Source organism: Mus caroli, chromosome 2 (genome assembly GCF_900094665.2).
Source record: "Mus caroli chromosome 2, CAROLI_EIJ_v1.1, whole genome shotgun sequence".
NCBI classification, from domain to species: domain Eukaryota; kingdom Metazoa; phylum Chordata; class Mammalia; order Rodentia; family Muridae; genus Mus; species Mus caroli.
Genome location: NC_034571.1, coordinates 64,732,604 through 64,758,820, shown reverse-complemented (window position 1 = coordinate 64,758,820; position 26,217 = coordinate 64,732,604). Strand labels below are relative to the sequence as shown.

At 43.9% G+C, this 26,217-nt stretch overlaps 1 protein-coding gene across 2 annotated transcripts in view; it reads right to left on the bottom strand.

Annotated features, from left to right (window-relative positions):
* Myo3b (myosin IIIB) overlaps positions 1-26,217 on the bottom strand; it is a 336,970-nt gene that overhangs the window by 203,955 nt on the left and 106,798 nt on the right. For both annotated transcript variants that reach the window (XM_021150395.1, XM_029484774.1), the window contains exon 8: positions 6,575-6,730. In XM_021150395.1, coding sequence (XP_021006054.1) covers positions 6,575-6,730 — 156 coding nt within the window. The remainder of the gene's footprint in view (positions 1-6,574; positions 6,731-26,217) is intronic.

Below are 26,217 nucleotides of genomic sequence, written 5' to 3'. Positions count from 1 at the left end.
CCTGGCAGGTGAGCAGTGAGAAATCTGTTTTTAAAGGTCACCACTGCAGGTTGAAAAGGAGTCAGAGCGACTGAAGTCGCTGTTTTAATTAGCCTTGGGCAAAGCACAAGGGCAGACTCTGAAAGCCATTAAGCATAACATAACAGGGAGAAGAAAATAGCTGTTACTAACTTCTCCTAGCAAATAATACTTAGAGTAGACCTTTGGCTTTTGATGATCTAACATTTGTCATCTCAGCAGGCCCTAGCCACCTGCAGGGGCAGAACACACTAGAACTTGTCACTTTCCTGAGGCTCGCAGCTGAGTTCACGGTCATAGGGCAGCCACCCAGGGCCTTCCCTGCCTCCATCACATTCCAGACCGTGATCCTCTCTCCTAATGACTCTTTTGGGGGGATAAAACGCACGGTTTCAAGTCTACCACACTAATCTTTAACGGGTAGGCCACATACCGGGTGATAGCAATAAATTCATGGATTTGCAAGATGGGTTTGGGAAAGAAAACATTTTGAAGGTCAGGGAAATAGGAGCTGGTGTGGTCAAGAAGTTAAATTGTTTGGAAGTTTCTCTGACAAGAGACACTGTAGCCTTAAACTGTTATCTACAAATGCTGAGAAATTCTTACCTCCTTTAAGGGAGTATACATCTTAGATTCTTAACTGTCATGACTAAATCAGACATATGCCATGGCAAAACTTAATAATTGGGAAATTATTGAGGTAATATATATATATATATTACACACACACACTCATCAACATCACGGAATGATACTGACTGAATCTCAACAGTAGTGTTCCTTCTGCCTATGGATCTCCAAAGAACTGCGCAGGTAGAATCCTAAGGGTAAGTGGGTATAGATCCGGGTATATAAGTGAAAAAAGGTTGCCTCAGGCTCTGGTTTTCCATATAGCTGTCACATTCAGAAGAGTTATACCCACGAGAGCTAAGACGGACCTCACATCTCAAGCCCCCCTCCAGACATGGTGGGCTTTCTGCTGCACTGTAACCAACGGTAACCACGCCCCCCTGATACTTAGCCTTGTTCCTAGGCATTTGAATGCTGGTCCTATCTGCTTGCTATAAAGAAGATTTCCTATGGAATCTTGATGTAGCACTACATCAAGATTTGGATCCCTGTTAAGGATTTGGGGGATTGTTGCTATTCAAGAGGGATACTGTCAGCCTGGTCTACAGAGTGAGTGAGTTACAGCACAGCCAGGGCTATACAGAGAAACCCTGTCTGGGGGGGAGGGGGTTGGGGAGGAATACTGCGACAGACTGTCCTTTGGAATAAGAGATTTACTAAAGTTGGTAACACCACATGCATGATGGGGGCTCTGAGAAGAATTCAGGCCCACAATGCAAAGTTCTCTTCTTATAGGTTTCAGAGAAGGCCCCGTATCATGTAACCGATGAGTAGCCCAAAGTACCCGCTCATAGTCGGGTGAATATCTGAGAAGTAGGGGAAGGGGCACACGTTTGGTCCTTTAGTTAATGAGTGTTCACCATATGGAATGTGTTATCTTTAATCCCTGACTGCTTAGTGTCTCTGGGCTTGGGAAGAGAGGATTATAGGTTCCAGGCAGCATCTCAGTAGGGTGCCTGTCATATCCCCATAGCAGTAAGAATTACAGACTCAACTAAGAGAGAGGGAGGCTGCTGCCAGCGAACATGGCTGTGTCAGCCAGAGGCTAAACTTAACAGCACTTGATCCCAGTGGCAGGGAGGGTGGTTCCTTCTGCTCTGTTCTGCCTTTCCCACCTCTGCTCTTCCTCATCATTCTCCTCTATGCTCATTCACACACCCCTACCACCTTCTCTGCATCCTCCTCCCCCTCCCCCTCCTCCTCCTCTTCAGCACCTGGATCCTTTTCCTTTCCGTTCTTACTGTTACCTCTTCTTACTCTTTCTTACTTGAGGGATCCACAACTTGTCAGTACGTTAAAAGAAAATGTGAATTTCTATCTCACTGAAGTTTTCCATGTGCACAGCTCTGTCTTGTTTCTAAGGTCCTCTCCGACGCTCCCAGGACCTCAGTTGCCCCTCCACCCCCATCCCCGCCCCCTTTGTTCTCCATACTCCACTGAACCTGTGTTTCTTCTTCATGCCAACAACCAGCCCCTCACTAGACTCAGCCTCCGAGTTACTAGGCCACTGTCAGACCTCCAAATCTGCTTTCTCTGTCCTACACTTTGTGGTCAAGAGTAACTAGAGTTTTCAGGTGGCCAAGGGAATGGTGGAGACAGCCCTCTTGCTGGGAGCCTTTGGTGCTGTGCTGTCCTGGAGGTTCTCTGCGTCTCTGCTAACCACTTCACGGCATTGGAGTATCAATGAGTCACCCTGTCCCTGGGTCTTCTGTACTTCTGAAAAGTCATAGCTGTATTTGAATGACTTTGTCACATTCCTCACAGTGACACTTCCAAAGGCTTAGCATCTCCCTGGACCGAACACCACTACCCACCCTGATACCTTAGTAGTTTTTGGAAAGCTAAAGGCCATTCAGCATGAGTTTTCTCACATTACCTCCTTTTCCTTCAGATTTTTGGAATATTCTAATCTCACCTGTATGTGTCTTTCTAGCATTGAGGTTTGTTCTAAGACCAACCAATCATCTTTTAGATCCTTGATACATTTCTCTTCTATAACTCCACTATAACTCTCACTTCTATCTTTAATGTCTCGTCTACATATAATCCTTACCCTTCATCTTTTTAAGCCTTTCCTATCTTTGTAAAAATGTATTTATTATTTATCTATTCACTTTATATCCCAATTGTAGGCCCCTGTCCCCCTCTCCTCCCAGTCCCACCTTTACAAATCCCTCCCTCTATAACTCTCTCCCCTTCTCCTCAGAGAAGGAAAGCTCACCTAGGTACTGTTCCACCCTGGGACATCCAGTCTCAGTAGGACTAAGCGCATCCTCTCCTACTGAAACCCAACCAGGCAGTCCATCTAGGGGAAAGGGATCCAGTGGCAAGCAACAGAGTCAGAGACAGCCTCTACTCCGATTGTTAGGGGACTCACATGAAGACCAAGCTGTACATCTGCTATAAATGTATAGGGAGCCTAGATCCAACTCCTGCATGCTCTTTGGTTGCTCTTTGGTTGGTGGTTTGGTTTCTGTAAGCTCTCTTGGGCCAGGGTAATAGGGTGTCCTTGACCCCTCTAGTTTGTCCAAGTCTATCCCCTACTCTTGCACAAGACTCCCTGAGCTCTGCCTGATGTTTGGCTGTGAGTTTCTGCATCTGTTTCCATCTGTTGCTAGATGAAGCCTCTCAGGACTCTAACAGTGGTGGTTTTATGGCAGGCAGGGAAATGTGAAGCCACAGGCTAGGCAGGTTTAAATCCTAGCTCAGCCACTTCCTGGAGATCCCCAGGCATCCCAAAGCCAGGTGCCCTTTCCCGGGGCAGGGCCAGACCAACCATAGCCTCTCCTTCTCTTGTCTCAGTGCTTCTCAACCTCTAATGCTGTGACCCTTTAATACAGCTCCTCATGTTGTTGTGACCCCCAACCATAACATTATTTTCATCGCTACTTCATCACTTTGCTGTTGTGATGAATCATAATGGAAATATTTTTGGAAATAGCGAGTTGGTGAAGGGGTCGAGACCCACAGGTTGAGAACCGCTGTTTTATCTGATTCTTGTTTGTATGGCACAAAGACTATTAGCATCTTGTCAAGAACCAGATCTGGTTTGCCTTTGCGGTTGCTCTGCTCAGTTGAGGGCTTGACACCTTCACACGTAAGTAAATGTTTCTACAGAGAATAAATGAATAAATTTGACTTTGAGGAAAAGATAGAAATCAATACTTTTAACATTTGGTGCCTCCGTACTGTTTATTTCATGATCTTCTCTGATAATTAAGGAGATGGATTTTCACAGATAAAGGGCAAAAAAAGGGGGGGGGGAGTTGTGCTGTCTAGCTTTATGTCAACTGGGTACAAACTAGAGTCATCTGAGAGGAGGGAACCTCAATTGAGAAAATGCCTCCATAGAATTGGACAGTAGGCAACCCTGGAGGGCATTTTCTTAGTTAGTGATTGAGATGGGAGGGCCCAGACTATTAGGAGTGGTGCCACCCCTGAACTGACGGTTTGAGGTGCTATGAGGAAGGAGACTGAGCAAGCCATGAAGAGTAAGCCAGTACGCAGCACCCCTCCATGGCCTCTCATCAGCTCCTGCCTCCAGGTTCCCGCCTTCTTTGCATTCCTGCCATTATTGTCTTTGGTAATGAACAGTGCTAACGAGGTGCTAGTGAGAGAACCCCTTTCCTCCCAAAGAAGGTTTGGGTTAGAGTGTTTCATCAGAGCAGAAGAAATCCTAACTAAGACCACCGTAGTGTTAAAAAGAAGTGAAGGACTCTAACAGCCTATGCACAGATATTTTTCTATGACTAACATTTATTGATGGCTAACACTATAGGCAGGCAGAGCCATCCTAATCTTTTATGTGTAGATTCAATCTGTAATCAAAACAACTCCCATCTTATAGAAGAGAGTTCAGAAGAATAAACAGTTAAATAACTTCTTCAGCACGTGGCTGAGCTACAGCCCAAATTGGGCAGAGCCCATGGTTTTAATCGTTGGTTTGCCCTGCCTGGTATGTGAGCATCGTTGGAAAGAAATGAGGGGGCTATTTTCCCATCTGTCCCTGCTCTCACCTCTGTTAGTCTCTGTTTTCTCCACCTTCACTGGAAACTCACAGCTTTAGATAGATTGGCTAGTCAGCTGCAAATGACAGCTGAGAGCTTTTCCTGGTGGGTTCAGAAAGCATCTATATAGCCAACACCTTGCTAGCTGTTAAGAGGAAGTGTCGATTACACCGTGTTCCCTTTGGAATTTATTTCTGACCTCCTAAGGAAGGGGCTGTTCAACATTTTGATACGTATTTGTGAGGTTGTATTTTTTTTAATGACTGTTCAAAGGAACATGAAGTACAGAATGAAACTGGAGATTACAAAGGCCCTGTGAGAAGCCTTTGCCACCTACCAGGCGTCTAACATCAAAAAGAGTTGGCAAAGAGTAATTAGAGCAAGGGCCTGAGCGTGCACGGCGGCTTTATGGTTTTCTAAGGGGGAAATCGGTGTTTAAAATAAGTCTGGAGAACTGCACAGGCAAAAATGGGCAGAAGTATGGTGGTTGGTAAGTCTGAGAACTAAGAAGCCACTGGAGAACAGCTCTCTGATCTAACAGAGACAGGAGAAGCTGGGTCTGACTTAAATGCTTAAGGGCCTGGATGTCTGGGTGTTTGTATCTCGTCCTCATTTTGGTAGTGTGTGTGAATGTGTGGGGCAGGCTGATGTACAGAAAGTAAAGGAAAGTGGGTTTTTGGTTCTCCTGGCCTCAAGTACAAGTTCCTACTGCTTCAAAAGGCCCCAAGTCACAAGAATGGGTCTCTCTGCCTTGTCAGCTAGACACAGACACAGAAATAGCCATGGCAGTAAGAACCGATAGGAAAATGTTTGCTGCAGAAACCTGTGACAACAGAAAAAAATCAGCACAACACAGTCACCTTGACATTCCATCTCTGGTAAGCCTAGCTTTGGCTTTCTGGTTTGTAAACGGGTTTCTGCACAATACAGGGCTATCTCCGGACCTGACTTACTCGGTGTTATCTTCCTCACCTCCGGTATTCTGAATGTTCTTTTAATAATACTGGACTGGTGCTTATCTGCAATCCTGGCCAGAATTTAAAAACCAAGTAATTGCAGAGTAGGGGAGCTTTGTCTGCAATTACATTCTTTCTTCCTTAAAGAGAAATTCTGCCACCCTCTGGACAGAAATCAAAGATCTGTTTCATAGAGATTCACACAGAATAGAGTTTTAAAGACTTGCTCCCACACCCTAAAAATAAGCATCTTAAAAAAAACCTATATGCCCTTTAAAAAGTGGGGGAGAAGGTTAGAGCCATGTAGAAGAAGTCCTGGCTGCTTTAGCTAGCATAAGCAAAATGCATGAGAAAATAAAACTAAGATAAGTCTGCGGATTCAGTAGAGAATGGGCTCAGAGCCCATCGAAACAGTCTTGAGCATTTAACATACACTCTTTCCATGGCCTGTTCGTAGAGTCCATGATAGCTCCCCACTCTGCAATAGCCAATTAAAGACTTTTCACATAATCTCAGACATAATTGTTTTGCAGTTACATTTTATTTTATTTTATTTTATTTTGGGTTTTTGAGACAGGGTTTCTCTGTTTAGTCCTGGCTGTCCTGTAGACCAGGCTAGCCTAGAACTCACAAAGATCCACCTGCCTCTCTGCCTTCGTTTGCTTCCTGAGTGCTAGGATGAAAGGTAGCTTGCAGTTAGTTACTCACAGCCGAACACGAGGACAGTGAGATTTCAGCCATTTGAGAGAAACCCGTCACAGGAATCCGAATAGGCAGTTTGTTTCTGAATCCTGCCTATTCATCCATGGGACGTGCTTAATTAAAGTCACACAAATGAAACGCTGGAAAATGCAAGGATGTGGTTGCTACCGATTAAAATGTGGGGCAAACCCAAGCACAATCATATCATCCTTACAAACACCCAGACAGAGAAAGAAGTCAGAATGACACGGAGAACCGTACCTGGTTTTAGCAACAGGGCTTCTCTGCTTCTGGTCCTGGAGCACCTTGGCCAGCTGTTTTTGCAGACACAAAACCTTGCCTTGAGTTCCTTTAATGAATGGGTGGTCCAAGAGATGGGTGACTGAAGGCCGCTTTTCAAAATCTTTAATAAGACACCTGTTTCACAAAAACAACAAATAATTCTAAAGTGTAACATTAGACACTCTCTTTCCCTAGGAATATAATATAGGAGAGAGGAGGGAAGAAGGCTTGGTAATAAACTTGATCATTAGCCCTGTGCAGCTCTTTCCTTTGAAATATGTATCAGAAAGTAGAAAACTTCAATGAATTGAATCAGTTAAAACATCAGAAATCTACTTTAGACTGTTGTAAGTAAATATTAAAAACTCAATTCTTTTTTACTCTCAATTTACTGTGAAATATTTGAAACACTGGAAAAGTAGACTACTTAGGAAAGCATTTTTAAGAGAAGGGAGTTTATCTTAGGAGCCTATAGAACTGTGATGTATCACCTCTACTAACCCTTTTATAGCAGTTGCTCTAACTCGGTGGAGTGGAGGGCCTGGGGGATGCCTTTAGAAGCTTACAAAGAGAGAAACAAAGCTGCAAGCAACAGAGAAGCGTGCGGCCACTGGTTTCTAATGTTTTCTGAGAGAACAGAAAGGTCTCAGAACTGAAAGTGACTGGCACTGTAGTTCTGGTGAATTGCGCAAGATTATGCAAAGTGGGGAGCAGAAAGTCCATGCAAAACGGTAAAAGTGGGGATCTGTTTGAGCCCCTCTGCAGTGGATTGGTTAGAGCCACCCCAGCGGAATGGCTTTCTCTTTAGGACTCAATGACCTATCATCCATAGAAAACAACGACTCCACACACGGAAATCCCTAGTGAAATGGGATCTGATGAAAACGGCTCCAACCACCATTGCCTGTCTATACCGAGTAGCTGCCCTGCATCAGAGGAGGAAGCTGCAACATCTTTCAGTCTCGAGCTGACCCAGGAGACTCAGGCTAAGCACAGAATGACCTTCTGCCCATTCCATGCCATCAACAGCTGTGGTTTGTCCCTCAGTAGCATGGCAGCAGCAACCCAAAGCCTTGGCAAGCTGTAGGAAGGTTAGCAGCCTCTGAGCACCTTTGACAGAACATTTAAGCCTAATTCTTCACAGCAATGCCCAGTTGTCAGATACACAGGGAGCTTTTAGCTTTCAGTTTTCACTTCAAAATGGCTTTCCCTCACCTTCTAGTCCTGAAGGATATTCCGTAACATTCCTGTTCCCCCGTCAGTCCATTGGTGGATTCCTTGGGGGCTCCTAGAACTGGAGCTTGCAGCTAGAAAGGCCAACGGCGCCTAGAATATCTCCAGACTGATGGCCGCAAGACTATAAATACCACCTCCACCTTGCCATGGGGAGAAATCAATCATTTGACTTTTATAGGTCCAGGGTGGTTTGTATAGCCTATAATTTTTCCTAGCAACAATACAAAATCAGGCACAGGAGCTCACAAAAGACTGCTGTTGTCTTCCCATGAGCAATCTTCCCTGGATCCCATGTTTATTCATGGGTCCGTGTAACTACTGTCAAAGGAAAACACATTTGTGTCACTGCTTGCCCAGAAAAGAAGGAACTCAAGAGGGCTATCTGATTGGCAACCCTGGTGATTTCTTCCCTTCTGACTTAAGTGTGGACCATAAAAGCCCCTAAAATAAAGTAGCCATGTGTGCCTTGAGGGCTGATGGAGACAGATAGACCTGGATCCTCAGAAGGAATGAGAATGGTGTTGGTAAGTCCAGGATCCACCCAAGGGCTCAACAATTACTGTTCTTACAGAGAACCCAAGATCTGATTTCAGCATGCACATACGATGGCTCACCACTGCCTATAACTCCAGCTCCAAGGGATCTGACATCCTCTTCTGGCCTCAGCCAGCACTTTATATGCACATAAACCCACACACACACACACACACACACACACACATGCATATACATACCACATACAAATATGGTTTTTGTTTGTTTGTTTTTTAAGAGGAAGAAAGGAAATGATAAAACAGGGATGCTTTCCTTGCCAGGTAACTGTTACCAAGGCTTCAACACACAGACTCAGGAGCAAAGCCAAATGCAGTCTGTGACAGCATGGAAAACTTCACGGCGCGTGAAATGGGAAACAAGCAGAGTGTACCTCTACCCTTCCTCCTTGGGACAGACTTTCAGGGGAGGCCGTCAGAAGAAGCCTGCAGACAGAGTCTTTTGGGTAGCCTTAGAAAGCATGCCCCTAGTGGAATGGGAAGCAGTTAAAGGTAGGATATCTATCTGTCACAGGATGTTAGCATCTCCCGGCAAAGGAAGGCTTCTAACAAGTGACAAGATCATCTGCTGTGTTGGAGAGGGTCTGGCTTTAGATCACAGAGCAGGTAAGAGAAGATGCATGAATATCAAAGAGAAAGAACCAGATGAGGAAGATTGTAACACATGAGTCTGCTCCTGTGGCGACCCAAATAAGCTATGGTGATGGGTGAGACACCCGGGAAGATGATGAGTTAGTCTTCTCAATAAGACTGGAGTGGGTGGTACTGCACACCACGGGATCAACAGGAGAGAAGCTGAGCGTGCCTGGGAGGAATGCTAAACAGCACGGTGCCATCTCCAGCTGCACAGGGAGGATCTTTAGGGGAAGGACAAGAAGACCTTGAGAACGTGAACACCCCTCCACATCTCGTTCTCATGGAGGCAACACACAAGTCTGAAAGGGAATTGTTATGATATTGACACACAGATGCAAAGGCTCTGTCTACTAGATAACAGGGCATCGTCTCATTCTATTTACTCAGCAAATACTTATTATGCCGCACCAGAATTAGATGAAATAAACTAACGCATGAACAATTATGATATTTATCCTCAAGCATCTATAGTAAATTTAATTGGAAAGATGGGAGGACCAGAGAAACAGAAAACCGTGAAAACTGGTGTTTGCTTATGTACCCAGGGAGAAAACAAATAATAGAAAAACAACACTGGACAAGGCTGTGCTTGCCTGTCATCCCAGCACTTGGGAGGTGAACAAGAGGATTAGAAGTTCAAGGTCATTTTCAGAATGATATTCACTTCTGGGTCAGCCTGGACTACATGAGAGCCATAAGGATCATGATTTTCTATGTGTGTGTGTGTGTGTGTGTGTGTGTGTGTGTGTACATATGCATGTGTGTGTTCATGTGTGCACAAGGATGTGAATATGGAGGTCAGAGGTCAACCTTAGGTGCCTTCTTCAGTTGCTTTTCATCTGATTTTTGGAAACAGGTCTCTCGGTGAACCTGGAGCTGACTGGCTAGACAGGCTCCAACCATTCCTATCGTACCACTGGTCCAGCACTGGATGTTTGCTGTATATACATTTTTACACCATTCTGGGGATTCGAACTTGGGTCCTCATGTCTTTCAAGCAGGAACTTCGCCAAATGAACCATCTTCTTAAGCCCCACTTCCTTTTATGTGGGTTTTCTTTTTCTTTTCTTTTCCTTTCTTTTCTTTTCTTTCTTCTTTCTCTCTTTCTCTTCCTTCCTTCCTTCCTTCCTTCCTTTCTTTCTTTCTTTCTTTCTTTCTTTCTTTCTTTCTTTCTTTCTTTCTTTCTTTCTTTCTTTCTTAAGTCCATGATACAACCCAAGTCTCCAAGCTGTCAACCCTCCAGCCTCACCTTCCAGAATACATGGACTACGGGTCTGCATCATCACACCTGGACAAGATTTTTTTTTATGCTAATCTTTTTTTTTTCCAATGTGAAGAACCTGAGGTCAGCCCATCAGTGATGAGGCCCTGGGCCAACTCTCACAGAAGAACCCTTTATACTCTGTCTTGTTAAAAACGGCAAAGCTATTTATTGTGTGCCATGCAATATGGTCAGGGGGTATATTGTTAGAAACCTCTAGTCAAGGAAGACTTCCTGGAGCTGGCAAGACCTAAGCCAGACTTGAGGGAAGTAGAAAGAGCTAGGTTGATGGAGAGGAGGCAGAAGGCATTTCTAATTGGGGAAAAACAGAGCAATTAGTATAGCATTTGGCACTAGATAAGATGTGTAGTCAGAACTCTTTCACCTTGCAAGCTGCCGCTTTTGAATGCCTAAGTGTTGAGCCATGCTATGTGAAGTTCCTCACCTACCTAAGGCCTGATCTGATTGCCTTTAATAAAAGTCTGATGGCCAATTAGCAGGACAGGAAGTAGAAGGTGGGACTTCCTGGGAGAGAGAAAGGAACTCTGGGAAGAAAAGGAAGGCCCTTTATCCAGGAGCTATGAGAGGACCTGAAAGGTATAGCTAGCCACAGGGCTAGATAGTCAGGTTAACTTAGACAAGCTAGTTGAGCGTCTGCCCAGTTAAGGCCTAAGCTTTGAAATATTAAAAGGTCTCTGGGTGGTTATTTGGGGAACTAGCTGGTTAAGGAGTGACTGCTGCCGTATTTATTTCTAGCATTAATTAATACGTATAGAACATTAATAATCATTTTATGCCTAAGGGCAGTTATTGCCCTTCATCCCTTTACCAACTCTAGCCAAGGAATAATCATTATTGTTTTTGAATAATCATTAGTGATTTTGAAGAGTGATGTCCTACTCTTCAAGATCAAGATTTTCAGCTGATCATTTTCAAGCAGACAGTTAGTGAATGAAGACAAAACTGACGAATAGAGTGGGCAGGAACCCCAGACAGCTTCTGTACACTTCTCACAAGAGAGTTCACTGCAGACTTGGAGGGCAAACACGGGAAATTAAGAAAATCAGATATGCTTACTCATTTCAAGATTATTTGTTAAGCCAAGGATTTCAATGTCCAGTTGCAGAATATTTTCCCCAGGCAGGGCCTAAGCAGGGATGAAACGCATGGATCTCTGACCTGGGACATGGGCATCAGCCAGTGTGAGGTAAGTTGGGTAAAGTGCTAGTCATGGCTGGTATTCTGTTAAGGGGGGAGGGGGAGAGACTGAAAGAAGAAAAAGAAATAGCTTCCTGGTAAATAAAGTTCGGGAAACACTGGTGATCTTCTAAAACATGTAAGTTTGGGGTTTCATGATGTGTTTGAATACATTAAAGTTTGTTTTAATATTTATTTATTCATTTATTTATTTTATGTATGTGAGTACATTCTTGCTCTCTTCAGACACACCAGAAGAGGACATCAGATCCTGTTACAGATGGTCATGAGCCACCATGTGGCTGCAGGGAATTGAACTCAGGACCTTCGGAAGAGCAGTCAGTGCTCTTAACCACTGAGCCATCTCTCCAGCCCCTAAAGAAGTTTTTTTTTTTTTTTTTTTAAGTGAGCATTGAGGATTTTAAAAACTGACTTAATTTTGTTTGAGTCAATGTCTCCAAGCTTACTTGGCCATAGACCTTTTTATTTTTCCTTCTTTTCTTCCCTGTTTCCCTGCTGTCAGTGAACCACACACCACAGATAACATCTTGGAAATTCTGTTGTAAGCTCTGATAAGTGCTGTGTTTTTAGAACAAGGTCAGAGATGAGTCCCCCCCATAGAAGACCAAGGCAAGATCCACAAGTCCCTAACTGTCCCTGTATCTGGGACATTCATAAGCTATTACTTCCATAGAAGACAGTTTCTCAAACTGGGACACTGCTCGGCACAAGTCAGTTCTTCTCAGAATCCTTTACTTAAGGAAAAAATAAGATTGAGCATGGACCGACTTTGGGAAAACTAAAAAAATCCCAGGTAAAATCTTCCACTGCTGTGCTTTTTTAATCTCTTAAAAAAAAAAAAAAGTAGGTTTAGATGTGTTTTTTCTGTGGTGAGGGACCCAAAGCAAAGTATAATAAAATTGTATTTATAGCCTGAACAGTAAGAGGCCCCAGATTTACAAGGCCACAGTAGACAGTTTGAATATGATAGGAAACCCACCAGAAGAAAAATGAAGCGGGCTGCAGCCTTGAAGGAAATCAATTCAGCACCTGATTTGAAATTCTAGTTCTTTCCATCATGTTTTCTCCGCTGAAGATTAATACTCAGAATTCATTTGTGGTCCCACATTAAACGCAGGCTGTTACTGGTATTTGCAGTAAGCCCAAACAGGCAAAAAGCAAAATGTGAACGATGCTGGGCTGTGACACTGGGAAGCCAGGCATGGGGGTTGGGTGCATGCGTGCGCGTGTGCATGTGTGTGTGTGTGCACGTGTGTGATGTCCTGAGGATGCAGCTGCACTGTCTGTCCCTGTAACCTGACATTTCAGGACCAAACTCCCGGATGCCTGAACAAGGGAACCATTTACCAACAATCAAGATATACCCTTGAATAAACCCACTTGATATAGCACAGCTGAAAAAGCAAGAACTAAAAATACCAATGAGCTTGGGGAAAAAAAGAAAAACCAAGAGGAAGGCAATCCTCTCCCACACAGTGGGGCCATGCTACGTCAAAACCCACGATTTTCATCTCCTCTCACGTCTTTGTCTATATTTTGTCTCGCATACTGTCTGCTGCCTTCTTAAGCCTTGCTCCTTAGATTACGTGTCCCCATTGGTACAGGACACCCAACTGCTGTTGATCCCACCAAACATTTCCCTGCCCAGTGACTCCTATCACTGTCACACAGAAGCCTGACTGGCAAGAGGAGAAAATCCTCCTGCGGATATGGTAATTACAGGCTAAGCTGCAGAGCACATGGTGCTCTGACTTGGAAGAAAATTTCCATTCTGGAAAACAAGACTGACAGCAATAGGCATTTTCCCACAGTGACTAATGCTGGGGGAGGGAAGGTTAGGGGTTTGGGGGGGAGGATATGGCATTGCTTATTGCTTATATGAATTTAGTGAACAGCCCCCTTTCTGTGTGCTAGAGTATTTAGCCACATTACATTGATGTGTTGAGGTTCTACTGTTGAGACCTGGAATTACATGCTAAACTCATGCCTGGAGTGAAGAGGTGAACCAAGTCAATGAGATACATGGCGGCAAACTCAGCCAGGCAGCTGTGCAGATTTCAATCTGAGTGGAAGGGTCTGTGTCTGCTAAAGGGTAAAAGCTCTGAGAAGGCAGGAGGGGTGCTTCAAACCAGGAAGGGAGGTGGGGCTGTAATCTCCCTCTGAAGCAAATCTGTAATGAGAATAGAGTCTGTACAGCAGTCAGGAGATAGAGCAAATGCAATGGTTTGCATAAGAATGGCCCCTTGGCTCATATATTAAATGCTTAGTCACCAGGGAGTGGCACTCCCTGAGAAGGATTAGGAGGTGTGGCCTTGTTGAGGAAGTACATTACTGAAGGTGGGCTTTGAGATTTTAAGAGCCCAAGCCAGGCCCTAAGGATCCAGATGCAGAACTCCTTGCTGCTTCTCCAGCACCAAGCTTGCCTGCATGCCACCAAGTTCCCCACCATGATGATGATGGGTGAACTCCCTGAAACTGTAAGCCAATTAAACACTTTCTCTTAGAAGTGTTGCCTTGGTCATGGCATCTCTTCTCAGCAATAGAACGCTAAGACAGCACAGCATTGTGGGAAGCTGCCATTTTGCCTGAGGTCCCTGGCTGGGGAGTGAAGAGGTAGCACGAGAAACAAATAAGTCTGACAGGCAAAGCAATTGGCACCAGACTAAGGTGAAGTTGTTGGATTGAAAAGAAACAAAACAAAACAACATTGCATTGCCTCAACTTCAAGGCCAAGGGGTGAAGAACTGCTTTCCTCTTCTACAGATGACTCAGACAAGGTAGAGAGGTAAGGAAATAAGACGAAGTGTGGTCTGAAGTCAGCCCATCAAGTCTAGGGCACACTGGGAAGGATCCACCTCCAGAGGTAATAGCTATGCATTGCACTTAGAGACAATTCTTTCACAGAAGTGGTACCCAGGAATAGAGAGAAACCTCACAAAAAGCATAGCTTTTAGCTTCTAGCCACATACCATGCCGAGATGTGGCTAGAGTAAAACCCAGCAATTCAGAGACCTCTCCATTTTCCTCTGTCTCTGATTCCTTAACAATTTAAATAGTTAAAAAAAAAAACAAAAAAACAAAAAACCCAGACTACAAGCTGGCTGTGTTCTTAGCTCAGGAGATGCGCAAACAAAAATCTGAGATCTACCTGGCGTGATGGCGCACGCCTTTGATCCCAGCACTTGGGAGGCAGAGGCAGGCGAATTTCTGAGTTCGAGGCCAGCCTGATCTACAGAGTGATTTTCAGGACAGCCAGCGCTATACAGAGAAACTCTGTCTTGAAAAACCAAAAACCAACCAACCAAACAAACAAACAAACAAATCTGAGCTCCTTAAGCACCATTTGTCTAAGAAAACGCTGCCCCCTCCCCCAATGGGAGAGAGTATCATAGACAGATAACAGACAGAATCCATCTGGGAGAGGCCTGAGGAGCCATCTGAAAGTGTTAAATGAGGGAGAGCCTGCCTATAGCGGGCCAGCCAACAGCTGGGTGCGGCTGCTGATTACAAGTAAGCAGAAGTGTGTCCAAGAAAAAAGCCATCAAAAGGCCTGCTGAGGGAGGTGGCTGCTTAACTATTGCTGATGACACTGCCACCTTCTGTAATGGATGTATTATTACAAGTGTGGCCTCTGCTGGGTGTAGTGACAGCCAAGGAATATCTCAAAAAAAAAAAAAAAAAAAAAAACAAAACTTACAAATTCAATTTATTATTTACTATCATTAGTGTGTGCGCGCACTATTTGGGTTCCAGGGAGGGACTGAACGCAGGGCAACAGGCTCAGACAGCAAGTATCTCTACTCACTGAACTATCTCACCCAAATATCTCCCAATTTTTGTATCCTAGGGCTTAGATCATTTTCAGGGCAGTAGCCTGTAAGTAAGTAAAGACAGGTCCTTAGTTACCATGTCTCTTACTACCTTAGCAGGGGGTTTATGAAAGGCATTTTCCAATCACACTGACATTTTTTCATATTGTGTAGTCTACAGATGATGTGAATGTGTGTACATATGACGTGCATATCTGTGTGCAAATGAACGTGCCTGTTTGTGCATGTGGGGGGTCAAAGTCAAGCATCTTCCTTAGAAGCCCTCAAACCCACCAAATCTAGAGCTCATGGATTCAGCTAGGCTGACCCAAGGGCCGACAAGACCTAGAGGTTTCTCTTGTCTTCATGACTCCAGCACTCAGCTTATGGGAGTGTAGCGCTGTGCCCAGTTTTGCTTGGATATGAATTTAAGCCCTCCTGCTTGCACAGAAAGTTCTTTACTGTCTGAGTCATCACCTCATGAGATGTAGTCAGGGCATCAAGAATCACAAGCCATTACCTCATTTCATCACCATAGCAACTAAAACATAAGGTTCTTAGTGTGTTTTCAAATACCAACCTCCAGTTCAAAGGGCTAGAAAAGGCACGATCATCCTTGGAGAACTGGATCCTGGGACTGTTCTCTCAGGGGACAGTGGAGCAGCTATCAACACCATTGTTTAGCACAGCTAAGGTCTCTTGCAGCTCCCTCACCAAAGCCTCTTGGGTCTTTGCAATGGCAGGAATTGGCAAAAGATCCACCAGACTTGACCAGAAGATCAGATGCCAACCATGGCTTCCTTTAGAGGTCTTTACTTAAGGTGAAAATTAAAGAAAGATTTGCTTCACTAGCCCAGGGAGATAAGAAGCACTGGAGATAGATGTGGTAGCTAATTCCACAAGATGGAGATTATAGAAAATATGAGAGTCAGGGCAAGATCATCCAGAAGCTGCCAAATTCATTTTTAAGAGACACAGCTCTCACTTCAAAGAAAAGAAAAAGGTGGTTTGTCCTGAAGTCAAATATAAGTGACCATGGCCCAGAACACAGACTCAAATTTCTCTAAATCCCATGTTCCAATGTGGTAATAGTTCCATGAAGTTTTATAATAATGAAATAAAGAAAAATCATAAGTCAAGATGCCTTTCAAATATATTGAGGGAGGCATCAGGTAGCCAATGAAGAGGGGAAGGGACTTTTCTGTAGGCCTCAGATGCTATCCAGTGACATTAGTTTTGGGGTTGAGGAGACCGAGTGGTCTATTAAGTTAATGCATTCCAAAAGGTTTCACTGATGGCCATAAGGATGTTAGGTCACTCACACAGGGATGACGGCTGTTAAAGAACCAAGATAGCTGGGCAGTGGAAGCACAGGCCTTTAATCTCAGCACTCAGGAAGCAGAGGTGAGCAGATCTCTTGAGTTCAAGGCCAGTCTGATCCACAAAGCAAATTCCAGGACAGCCAGGGTCAAAAAAACAAAACAAAGCAAGATAACTTGTAACTGGGCCCTAGCCAGACCTGAAACATTCCAACCCCTCCACAGTTATTGATGATATATAATCAGTCAATAAGCCTTTCTAGTCAAAGCCTTCTGGGAACATTTGCCCACATAGGCAAAGCACTTTCTAAGTAGTTTGTTGATGCATTTAAATAATACATTCAGCAACAAAACTCATTATTCTTCCAAGCATGACTTATTTTTAAAGATTTTTAGGACAGTGGTATGTGTTAAGTCAGTTATTGAAGACAAATACAACACTCCTGGAGCTATGTGGTGATATGTAAGCTTTACTTAGATTCACTGAGCTATTTATTGTTCTATATCATCTACATCTGTATCTATATCTATCTATATATAACAGGATTGTTGAGAGAGTAAGTAAGGCAGTGGTTACACATTGCTCGCTGCAGAGCAAGCGATCAATAAATGCTGGCTCTGTGGTCAGCCACTGTACCAAGTGGTCCTGTGTGCCACTGCTTGAAAGGAAGGCAGTTGATAAGCAGGAAGAGTGCCCCATAAGTGTCTCAGTCCATAGTCCACTCTGCACCGCTGTGGTGAGATTTGAGAATGGAGAAATGAGAATACACAGAAATTTAGTTTCCTACAGTCCTAAAGACTGTTCAATCCTAGATCAAGACAGGAGAAGATTCATGTCCAAGATGAAAATTGTTCTGATTCCAAAATGGTTTCCCCAAAGAAAGGATGCTGAGTGCTCACCTCTCAGAAGGCAGTCCACTCATGGCCCAGAAACCCTCACAGCCTGATGCCCCTGTGAGGCCCTACATATTCCTAGGGCCACATTTATAGCACCTGAATTCTAGAAACCCCTGGTCTGTAACAGGAGTTTTCTTTGTTGTTAAAGTCTGCTGTCTCCTAATCAATTACCTACCTAACTAAACTGGGTCAAGTATTATACAAGTCTAACTCAAGGAGTTTGGTAATTAATTCATTGCTTTCTATGGGATTCCTACTATTGAGAGCAGGATCTCTATGTGAGAGTAGATGTCCTTATGCAGAATTCGCAACATTTGAGAGAAAGGGGACTTTGGGGGTCTGACAATTCAGCAAAAGCAAAACTCCTTGTTGTTTTCAAGTTCAAGTTTTTGGGTACTCTTGTCTTTGAATTGTCTGGCTCATTTCTTTGACTCAAAAATCAATTTCCATTTTGACAAACAGTCATGGTCGGCTTCTTAGTGCAGGCTTAAGTGCCTGGGGACATCGGAATTGTATTCTTTCCCTTGATCCTGCTTGCCACTCTGCCCTGACTTTAATCCATAATTCTCATTTGTATGCATTTTACGTAGGAGGGCAAGGAGTGGCTAAGACTTAAGCAGTCCCTAAAATACATGGACAAACTGACTGCACAGCAGTGGCAAAGGCTTGCCTAGGAATACCCAGGGTGGGGGCAGGGCCTTCCATAAGAAACATGTATCCTGGGTAATACCAACTCACACACATGAATTAGCTGGCGTGATGGGCAAGGCTGACATCATGGTGCATTCATAAACATGTATGGTAGGTGTTTACCGCAAGGGGCGCTACACCACGTGCTGAGAGCGGAGGTGCCTAGAGTCAGACACTTGCTTTCATGGAATCTGGAAACAAGTAGCTGAACAGATGTGTCAGCAATTGTAATTGAAGGCTGAAGAGTTTAGGGCCTTCCATAACCCCAAATCTAACTGGGGTACAAGTGTGTCACATGAGAGGTGAGGTTCTTAAAGGACAGAGTGGGCACTGGGAGGAAGTACAAGGGACAGACCATCAGGTGAAGGATTCAGGAGTCCCCTGTGGATTCTGTGGATGTCAAATGCAAGGGTCAAGAGTAGATCTGGACACTGCAGTCCAAGGCAGGTGACAGTGAGACTCTGGCTGGGAACTGCTTTTCAGGACCCAGAAGACCTACAGAGCTTTCTGCCTTTAACACCCCACTGGGATAGTTTAGCAGAGGTGGCAACTAGATCTTTAGGAAACAACCTGACAACATGGAAGAAGATCAGTTGGTGGGGAGAATAGGGCTCTTTTTAGGAAGGACGTGGCTTGAACAAAGGATGTAAGAAGAGAAAGTTGGTGGTTATAACTATGGAACATGGGGACGGGTTAACAACGTAGAAGTAGCCACTAGTGGACTCTTGAGCAAACTTAAATTTGACAGATGGACCAGCACCAGAGCTCTGTGAAGATAGGGAAAAGAATCATCCGTCTTCTACCTTCACCATCCACGGGAACCCCTCCCAAAGGACCCCAAGGCCTCGCTATTACGTTTCCCTAGTCTCTTTTTATCTCTCTTCCCAAGGGACCTGTCCCAGTGACAGCTAATGCCACACAGGATCATAGCCACCTTTCCTTCTCTCTCCTTGCAGTGGAGTCTCTTGACCACTCTTTACTCTCATTACAGAACTCAAGACAGCAAGGGTGGAGGAGTCTATGAAGTGAAAGACACAACAGCAGCACAGGCTGGCCAACCTTATTTCTCAAGCTCAGCGCCTGCTCCTGAACAACTGCTGAGCTTGTCTAATGAATCAAGGGCACCGGACCAAATAACGTACAGGGAACTTGTATGCCATGGAGAGTCACAAACCCAAACCTGATGGCAGATCCTGCTAAAAGCCAGTAGTACTGTCAAATGCACACACCTAGCACAGAGTACAAATTACATGTAAGAAAACCAGCAAAAACTACTCTGTAGAGTGTGCAACTGCTAGTCACTGTCTAGAATTTTTTTTCTGACTTATTGTTTGAGATAGTTCTAACTGTGTAACCCTACCTAACCTGGAACTCCTATGTAGACCAGGCTAGCCTTGAACTCATAGAGATCCCCTTATGTCTGTCTTCATGTCTGACCCTATGAAAAGTGACTCCATAAGACCTTTAATGAGGTATAACTCATAATCCACACAATTTAACCATTTGAAACATACAATCCAAAGGTCTTTAGTATGTTCACAGTTGTACGACCATCACTATAATCAATGGGAGTTTATTTATTCCCCACAAATAAACTCTATCCATTCTCACTCTCCATTTTTCTAAACCACCCCCATCCCTGGACATTACTAATGGACTCTCAGTCTCTGTGGATTTTCCATTTATGTAATACATGCGGCTGGCTTCCTCCATGTTTCATACTTCTGGGTTCTTACAAGGCACAGCAGATGTTAATAGATCATCATTCCTTTTCTAAAAATAATCCACCCTTGTGTGGGGCTGTCATACTTTCTTCACTTATCGGTGAATAGGCTTTGAGCTATTTCCACTTTTAAACAATTAGAAACTAATGGTATAAGGAATATGTGTTGTTGTTTATGTGGTTGGTTACTTGGTTGGCTTTTGAGAGTGGGATCCCACTAGGCTGACGTTTAATACATAATGTAGCCCAGGCTAGCCTCTAATTGTGATCTTCCTGCCTCTACCTCCTGAACTGTAGGCATACAGTCATGTGCTACCATCTGCAGCTTGTTAGGAATATTCCCTTATGCGGTTTGTATTTTGTTGCATGTCTTTTTTGGGGGCATATTTCTAGGAGTGGATTTTCTGCGTTGGATGATGATAACTTTTGAGTAATCTTTGGGAATGATACCGGACTGTGTTTCAAAGCAGTTCCTTCACTTTACCTTTTCCCTAGCTAAGCCTGTGGTTGATTTTTAATACTTTATCTTGTTCCAGAAATAATTAAGTACAAAGCATGTGCTTAGATCTATAAAGATAACATGCAATAAGGCAACATAAAAATAATGTAAGTCAAGGAAAAGATGATAAAGCAACGGAGTAACTTAGGAAGGAAAATAGGAATGAAAATACCAACTGAATGACTTTCTTTGTTAAGGCTGGACATACATTTGACTCTGGACTTCCTGGTAGACAATGTGAAAAAGGAAACATCTGTTCTATATATCTTATAATCCGTGATTTGTGAGCAGACCAGCTCCCCCTAGGACTACAATGAGACCATGAACAATGGTTGTGAGACTGAAGCAAATGCTCTTCTGGCTTTCCATAGAAATGAGTAGTGAGCGTGGGGTGTAATGCATACAACCGTCCTGTGCTGAGCATGGCCACATAGCTTGTGGATCCTTGGCCTTAATCTGGGGCTAACTCTACTAGAGAGTTGGTGAGCCTTTCCGGGCTTGAGCCTCTGGGTTCCCAACCTATGGAGTGCAATGCCCTACCACTAGCATCAATGGAGTCAAGGAAAGGCAGGCCAAGACTGACTCATCCTGAGCATTGCAAAGAACAAAAGGGAGATTCCTGACAGAGTTTAGCCCATGGGTAGAACGCAGCTCAAAGAATGGTGAGTTCCACAGGAGAGAGTTGGGGGAAGGACCAGAGCTTCGCAGCACTGCAAAAGGGGCCACCAGAGGCTCCAGCCAGCACTTCAGAACATAATACACAAAGAGAGTGGGGAGTGCAGTAAAGAGAGCAGTAATGACGCACAGCTGCAGTGGTCCTGGTGGTACCAACACTCACACTGGGCGCTCCTCTTTCAATGCCTGCTCTTTTGGTGAACACGGACGGGGATGTGGACTAAACATTTCTCTGGCCAATTGCCAGCTCCATGGCTATTATGGACGTGAAATTGGGGGAAATGAACCAGCCTGGTTTCCATAACAGCCTAACTGCTGCTGAAAAGCCTGGAGGCAGAGAGGGTAGTCTTGTCAGATAATAGGTAGTTGTCAATGTTTTATGCAAATCAGAGTTTTGCACAGCCATTGGCTTCCTTGCTTAGTGGTCCTGAGGATACAGACCACCACCACTGTGCCTGTCACCTGCCCAACTTCCAAGCCAAAACCTTTTGAAGGAGAATAAATTCTAAGATCCCACTGATTCCTGATGGCACTTTTTGGAGAGATGGTCCCTACTCTGGATCCTGCCACCCACAGCAACTAAGAAACAGTTCTGCATACTCTTGAGACCAAAAGAAGTCCCCTGTATCCTCACCTGCCAGGATGTCAATCCAGTGCCTTATGCAAGCTCACATTTTTTGCAAGAGAAAATATTTCTTTCTTTTTTAGGCAAGGGACTGAATAAAGACGCCACACCAGCTGCCTGGGGAGTCTGGGGAGTCCTTAGCCCTCCTCCATTAGCAGAACAGCTCCATCCATTACTTCAAAGCCTCATCAGAGACCCTAATCCTTTCTGAAAGGAACTCTCTGGCAGCCAAGCCTTTAATTTGCTGAATAATAGGCCCACTGATTAACCCTCACAAGGCAAATCACAGATACTGCAGGCAGTAAGTGTTCCCAGGGGGTTGAGAGAACCGAGGGGGCTGCCGGAATTATTTTCAGCCCCCTATAGAGGAACTAACACTGCCCAGGTTGCTCAGTGGTTAGCTTCCTGGTCTGCTTTCTCATTTGGCCAATTTTTGGTCCCTATAGATCGTTCTGATTGGCTTTTGCCAAACTGTAGCATGTTTTGAGTTTTAAGCCATGTCTTTTGTTGCCAGGCAGGGATCAGTGATATGGAATGGTGATGTCACAAAACGTAAGTGATAATCAGTGACAATAGAAGCTCTCTTTAGGCCAACTACTGGAGTACCTCTGCTCTAGGCAGACTGCTGTGCTCTGGGGGCAGAAATGGAATAGAACCCACAAGTACAAAGAAGAGAAGGTCATTTCTAATTCAACAAGAGGTGCCCAGTGTGGCTTTTTCTGTGGACACCTGCAGCTGGAGGTAGGCAATGATGCTCGGTGCTGCCAAGGACAGGTAGCAGGTAAGCTGGGCCGGCAGCGTCCCACTGCTGTATACCAATAAATCACACCCACATTAGCCTTCTGCCGGCTCCATCAGATAATGAGATGAGTGATTGAACAGATGACACAGTGGTCAATTATCACGTGGATGATATAAATTCTATTGTGGCAAGGACATTTATCTCTGTATCGATCTGGCTTTGCTAGCAAGGATCATAAATTACTCCCTTCCATAACCGTATGATAAATACTCTAATAACAGAATGCCACCAGCTCCCATTTTCCCAATAAATTCCCATACGGTTTCAGTTAGAGAAGAAACATGCATGGAGGGTTTTTTTTCTACTGCTTTTTTTTAAATCTTACCAAAAACTTTATTATTATAGCACTTTCAGGGTCCCAGTAGTTTGAAAGTCCTTTCTGCCATCTTGGCTTCTGCTCTGGTACACTTAGAGCCTCCCCCACTGACAGCATCCCTGACCAGAGCTGTACTTGATTACGGTTGATGAGCCTGTGTGCCGACATCATCATCACCTAAACCCCACAGTTTACCTTAGAGTTCATTTCCAGTGTCATGCATTCTACTGCTGGACAAATTTATAATGACACGTACTTACAAGCATGGTGCTACGTAGAGTTTCAAGGGGTCTTCTTGCTTTATAAGGAGCATATTAAGGAGACATTCATACATTTCAGCAATTGCTTAAATTCTGCTACAAGATTTTAACATGTGAACTTAGGATGAGTTTGGACATACAGGCAGAAAGCTGTTCATTGTAATTTGCTATACTCTTCACATTAAATTACAGTTACTTTGGTGCTTAAGTCAAATGGCTTCAAGGAAGCCTGTGGCACCTTACTGGATTATACATGAAAATTATTTCTCTGTTTCTCTTCTGTTAATCTCTAAATTTCTCAGCCCCAGAAAGCACCACTTATAATCCAAAGAGAACATGGGGAATATAGATAAGCACAACTGACCAACACAGTGCATATGCATACAGTACACATACTAAACACACACACATCAGCACACATACACACACAACACATATACACACATGCACACACAGAGATGCCTGAACATGCACATATATACATACACACACTCCTGTACATGCACACACACACATGCACAGACATGCACACACATGTGTATATGTATACACATACATACAACACAAACAACATGTGCTTGCCTGTACACACACACACACGCATGGACATGCACATGTATATGTGTGTGTGCATACACATACATACAACACAAACAACATGTGCTTGCCTGTACACACACACACACGCATGGACATGCACATGTATATGTGTGTGTGCATACACATACATACAACACAAACAACATGTGCTTGCCTGTACACACACACACACGCATGGACATGCACATGTATATGTGTGTGTGCATACACATACATACAACACAAACAACATATGCTATGCACACAGACATGCATGTGTACATAGACATACAAACAACACATGCTTACACACACACACACACACATCTAAAAGACCACACAGTCAGGAATGCAGTTCTATATGTCACACCCTTAACCAGCAACCTTCGCTCGCTCACTTCTGCATGTGAAATGTCAGCGATGTGTTACTTAGAGGCCGGGCACAGACCACCCCTCAGACATGACAGCCATCATCCTCATCAGCTGCTCCATTATAAGGGCACTGTCCTCGACTTGGATCAATGTCCCCAGTTCCTCCATCTCCATCTCATCAGCCTCTTTTCTCTCCTCTCGGTAAGGAGTTTTTCCATCAAAGAGAGGTTTTATTTTGTTGTTCCTTTTGGGGGGAGGGGTTGTTTTGTTGTTAGAAAAGAGAAAGCTGTTTTCAGATACATTTGCCTCAAACTCGTGAATGGAGCACCTCTTTTCATGCCAATGATAAATTGGCATGCCTTCATTTGGCATCCATTTGATAAAGTAGCTCCTGGCTTGAAATCCCACCTAGAAGGGAGGTGGTGACAGGAGGAGTTGTCAGGGTCGAACATTGGCTTCTACATGTTGGAGAGCAATAGAGGAAATCAGCTGACTTTCAATGCTGGCCTCCACACGTGTACAGCATGAATGTGTGCACAGGTACACACACAAAATAATTTTTTTTAAAAAGGGTCAGTGTTGGGCACACACACACACACACACACACACACACACACACACACACACTCACATTCTAGCATCTTAATCCCCAGAAAAGATATTGGAACAACACAGAGACCTGGTTTTGAACCCCAGCTCTGTTAGGATTCAGCTGTGAGGCCAAAAGCCCATCACTTAGCTGTCAAGAAGCTCGCTGTCCACGTGAGTGGTAACCCACTTGTTTAGCAGCAGTGAGGATTCAGTGAAATCACACAGGACCAGTGCATCCCACCTGGCCAGACACACAGTATCTGACAGTCAGCTTTAAGTGAAACCTACTGTAAGGCCTGGGGTGTTGCTCAGTGGTTATAACAGCTCATGTGTGAGATCCTGGGTTCGATCTCTGGTACCATTGAATTGGGGAAAGCTTAATGAAAAACGTATTATTTGTACCTCTCTCACAGATACATTCAAATTGATCTAATAGTTTCTATTTTAGTTCTCATGAATCTGGTAGGATTTCTAAATGTAAGCAAATTGGCTTTCTTTGGCTAAATGAAATTTACTACATTTTTGTTTCACTGTGAAGGGTTTCCACATGGAAAACTTAGTCAAAATTCAAAAGAAATGTAAGCTCTAATACCACAGAGAATGAGCAACAAGCCCATAGCAGATATCACTAAATGGCACTAGTCCATAGCTATATTGCTAGAGACCATGGTGATCTATGGTCTATCTTCTCAACACAGCTTGATGAAGGTGATCTACTGCTCAGTACTTGGTGCAAGGTGATATCTGCTTGCCATATCTCTTTAAGATAATATGTTCCTCTTAAAGAGGTTTATGTGGCCAAGACATCTTAATGCCTAGCCCTCTATCAAGGTCCACAAATCATTGACAGTTATAGAAATTCCCCATTTTACTATTGTGCAGTGTGTTTGAGAGGGAGGACTTAACATAAGCCTTAATAATGAATATATAACTGACAAATACAACACCCAAATTTGTCTGTCTGTCTGTCTCTGTCTCTGCCTCTCTCTCCCTCTCTCTCTAGATACCTACTTTCTCAGGTTAGGCCCCATCATGCCTTATCTTAGCTAATTTCATCTGCAAAGGCCTGTTACCACATAAAGTCTTATCTGAGGTACTGAGGATGGAGCCACATGGCTTTTGAGGGATACGGTTCAATCCCCACCTTGAATAACAAAAGTGAAGTGCAGGACACTGCTGGAGCCTGGTGATTTAAGCTTCTGTACTAAGTTAAAGACAGAATTCCTATTATCTCATTAAAATATCTATTTTAAAATAAAACTATTTTTGAACCCAATAAATACCCCTTCAATCCAAAATCAAATCATGCTGGGCATAATGACATACATCTACAACCCTAGAGTTTAGGAGGCTGAGGCGGGAGGATCTTGATTTCTAGGCAACCTCTGCTATATTAAGGCTGGAAAAATGTAGGACTGGCACATGGGCCTGCCTTTCCTTCTCTTTTTTTTTTTTTTTGAACTCATTTTTAAAAATATTTTTATTACATCTTTTCCTCAATTACATTTCCAATGCTATCCCAAAAGTCCCCCATACCCTCCCCCCCACTTCCCTACCCACCCA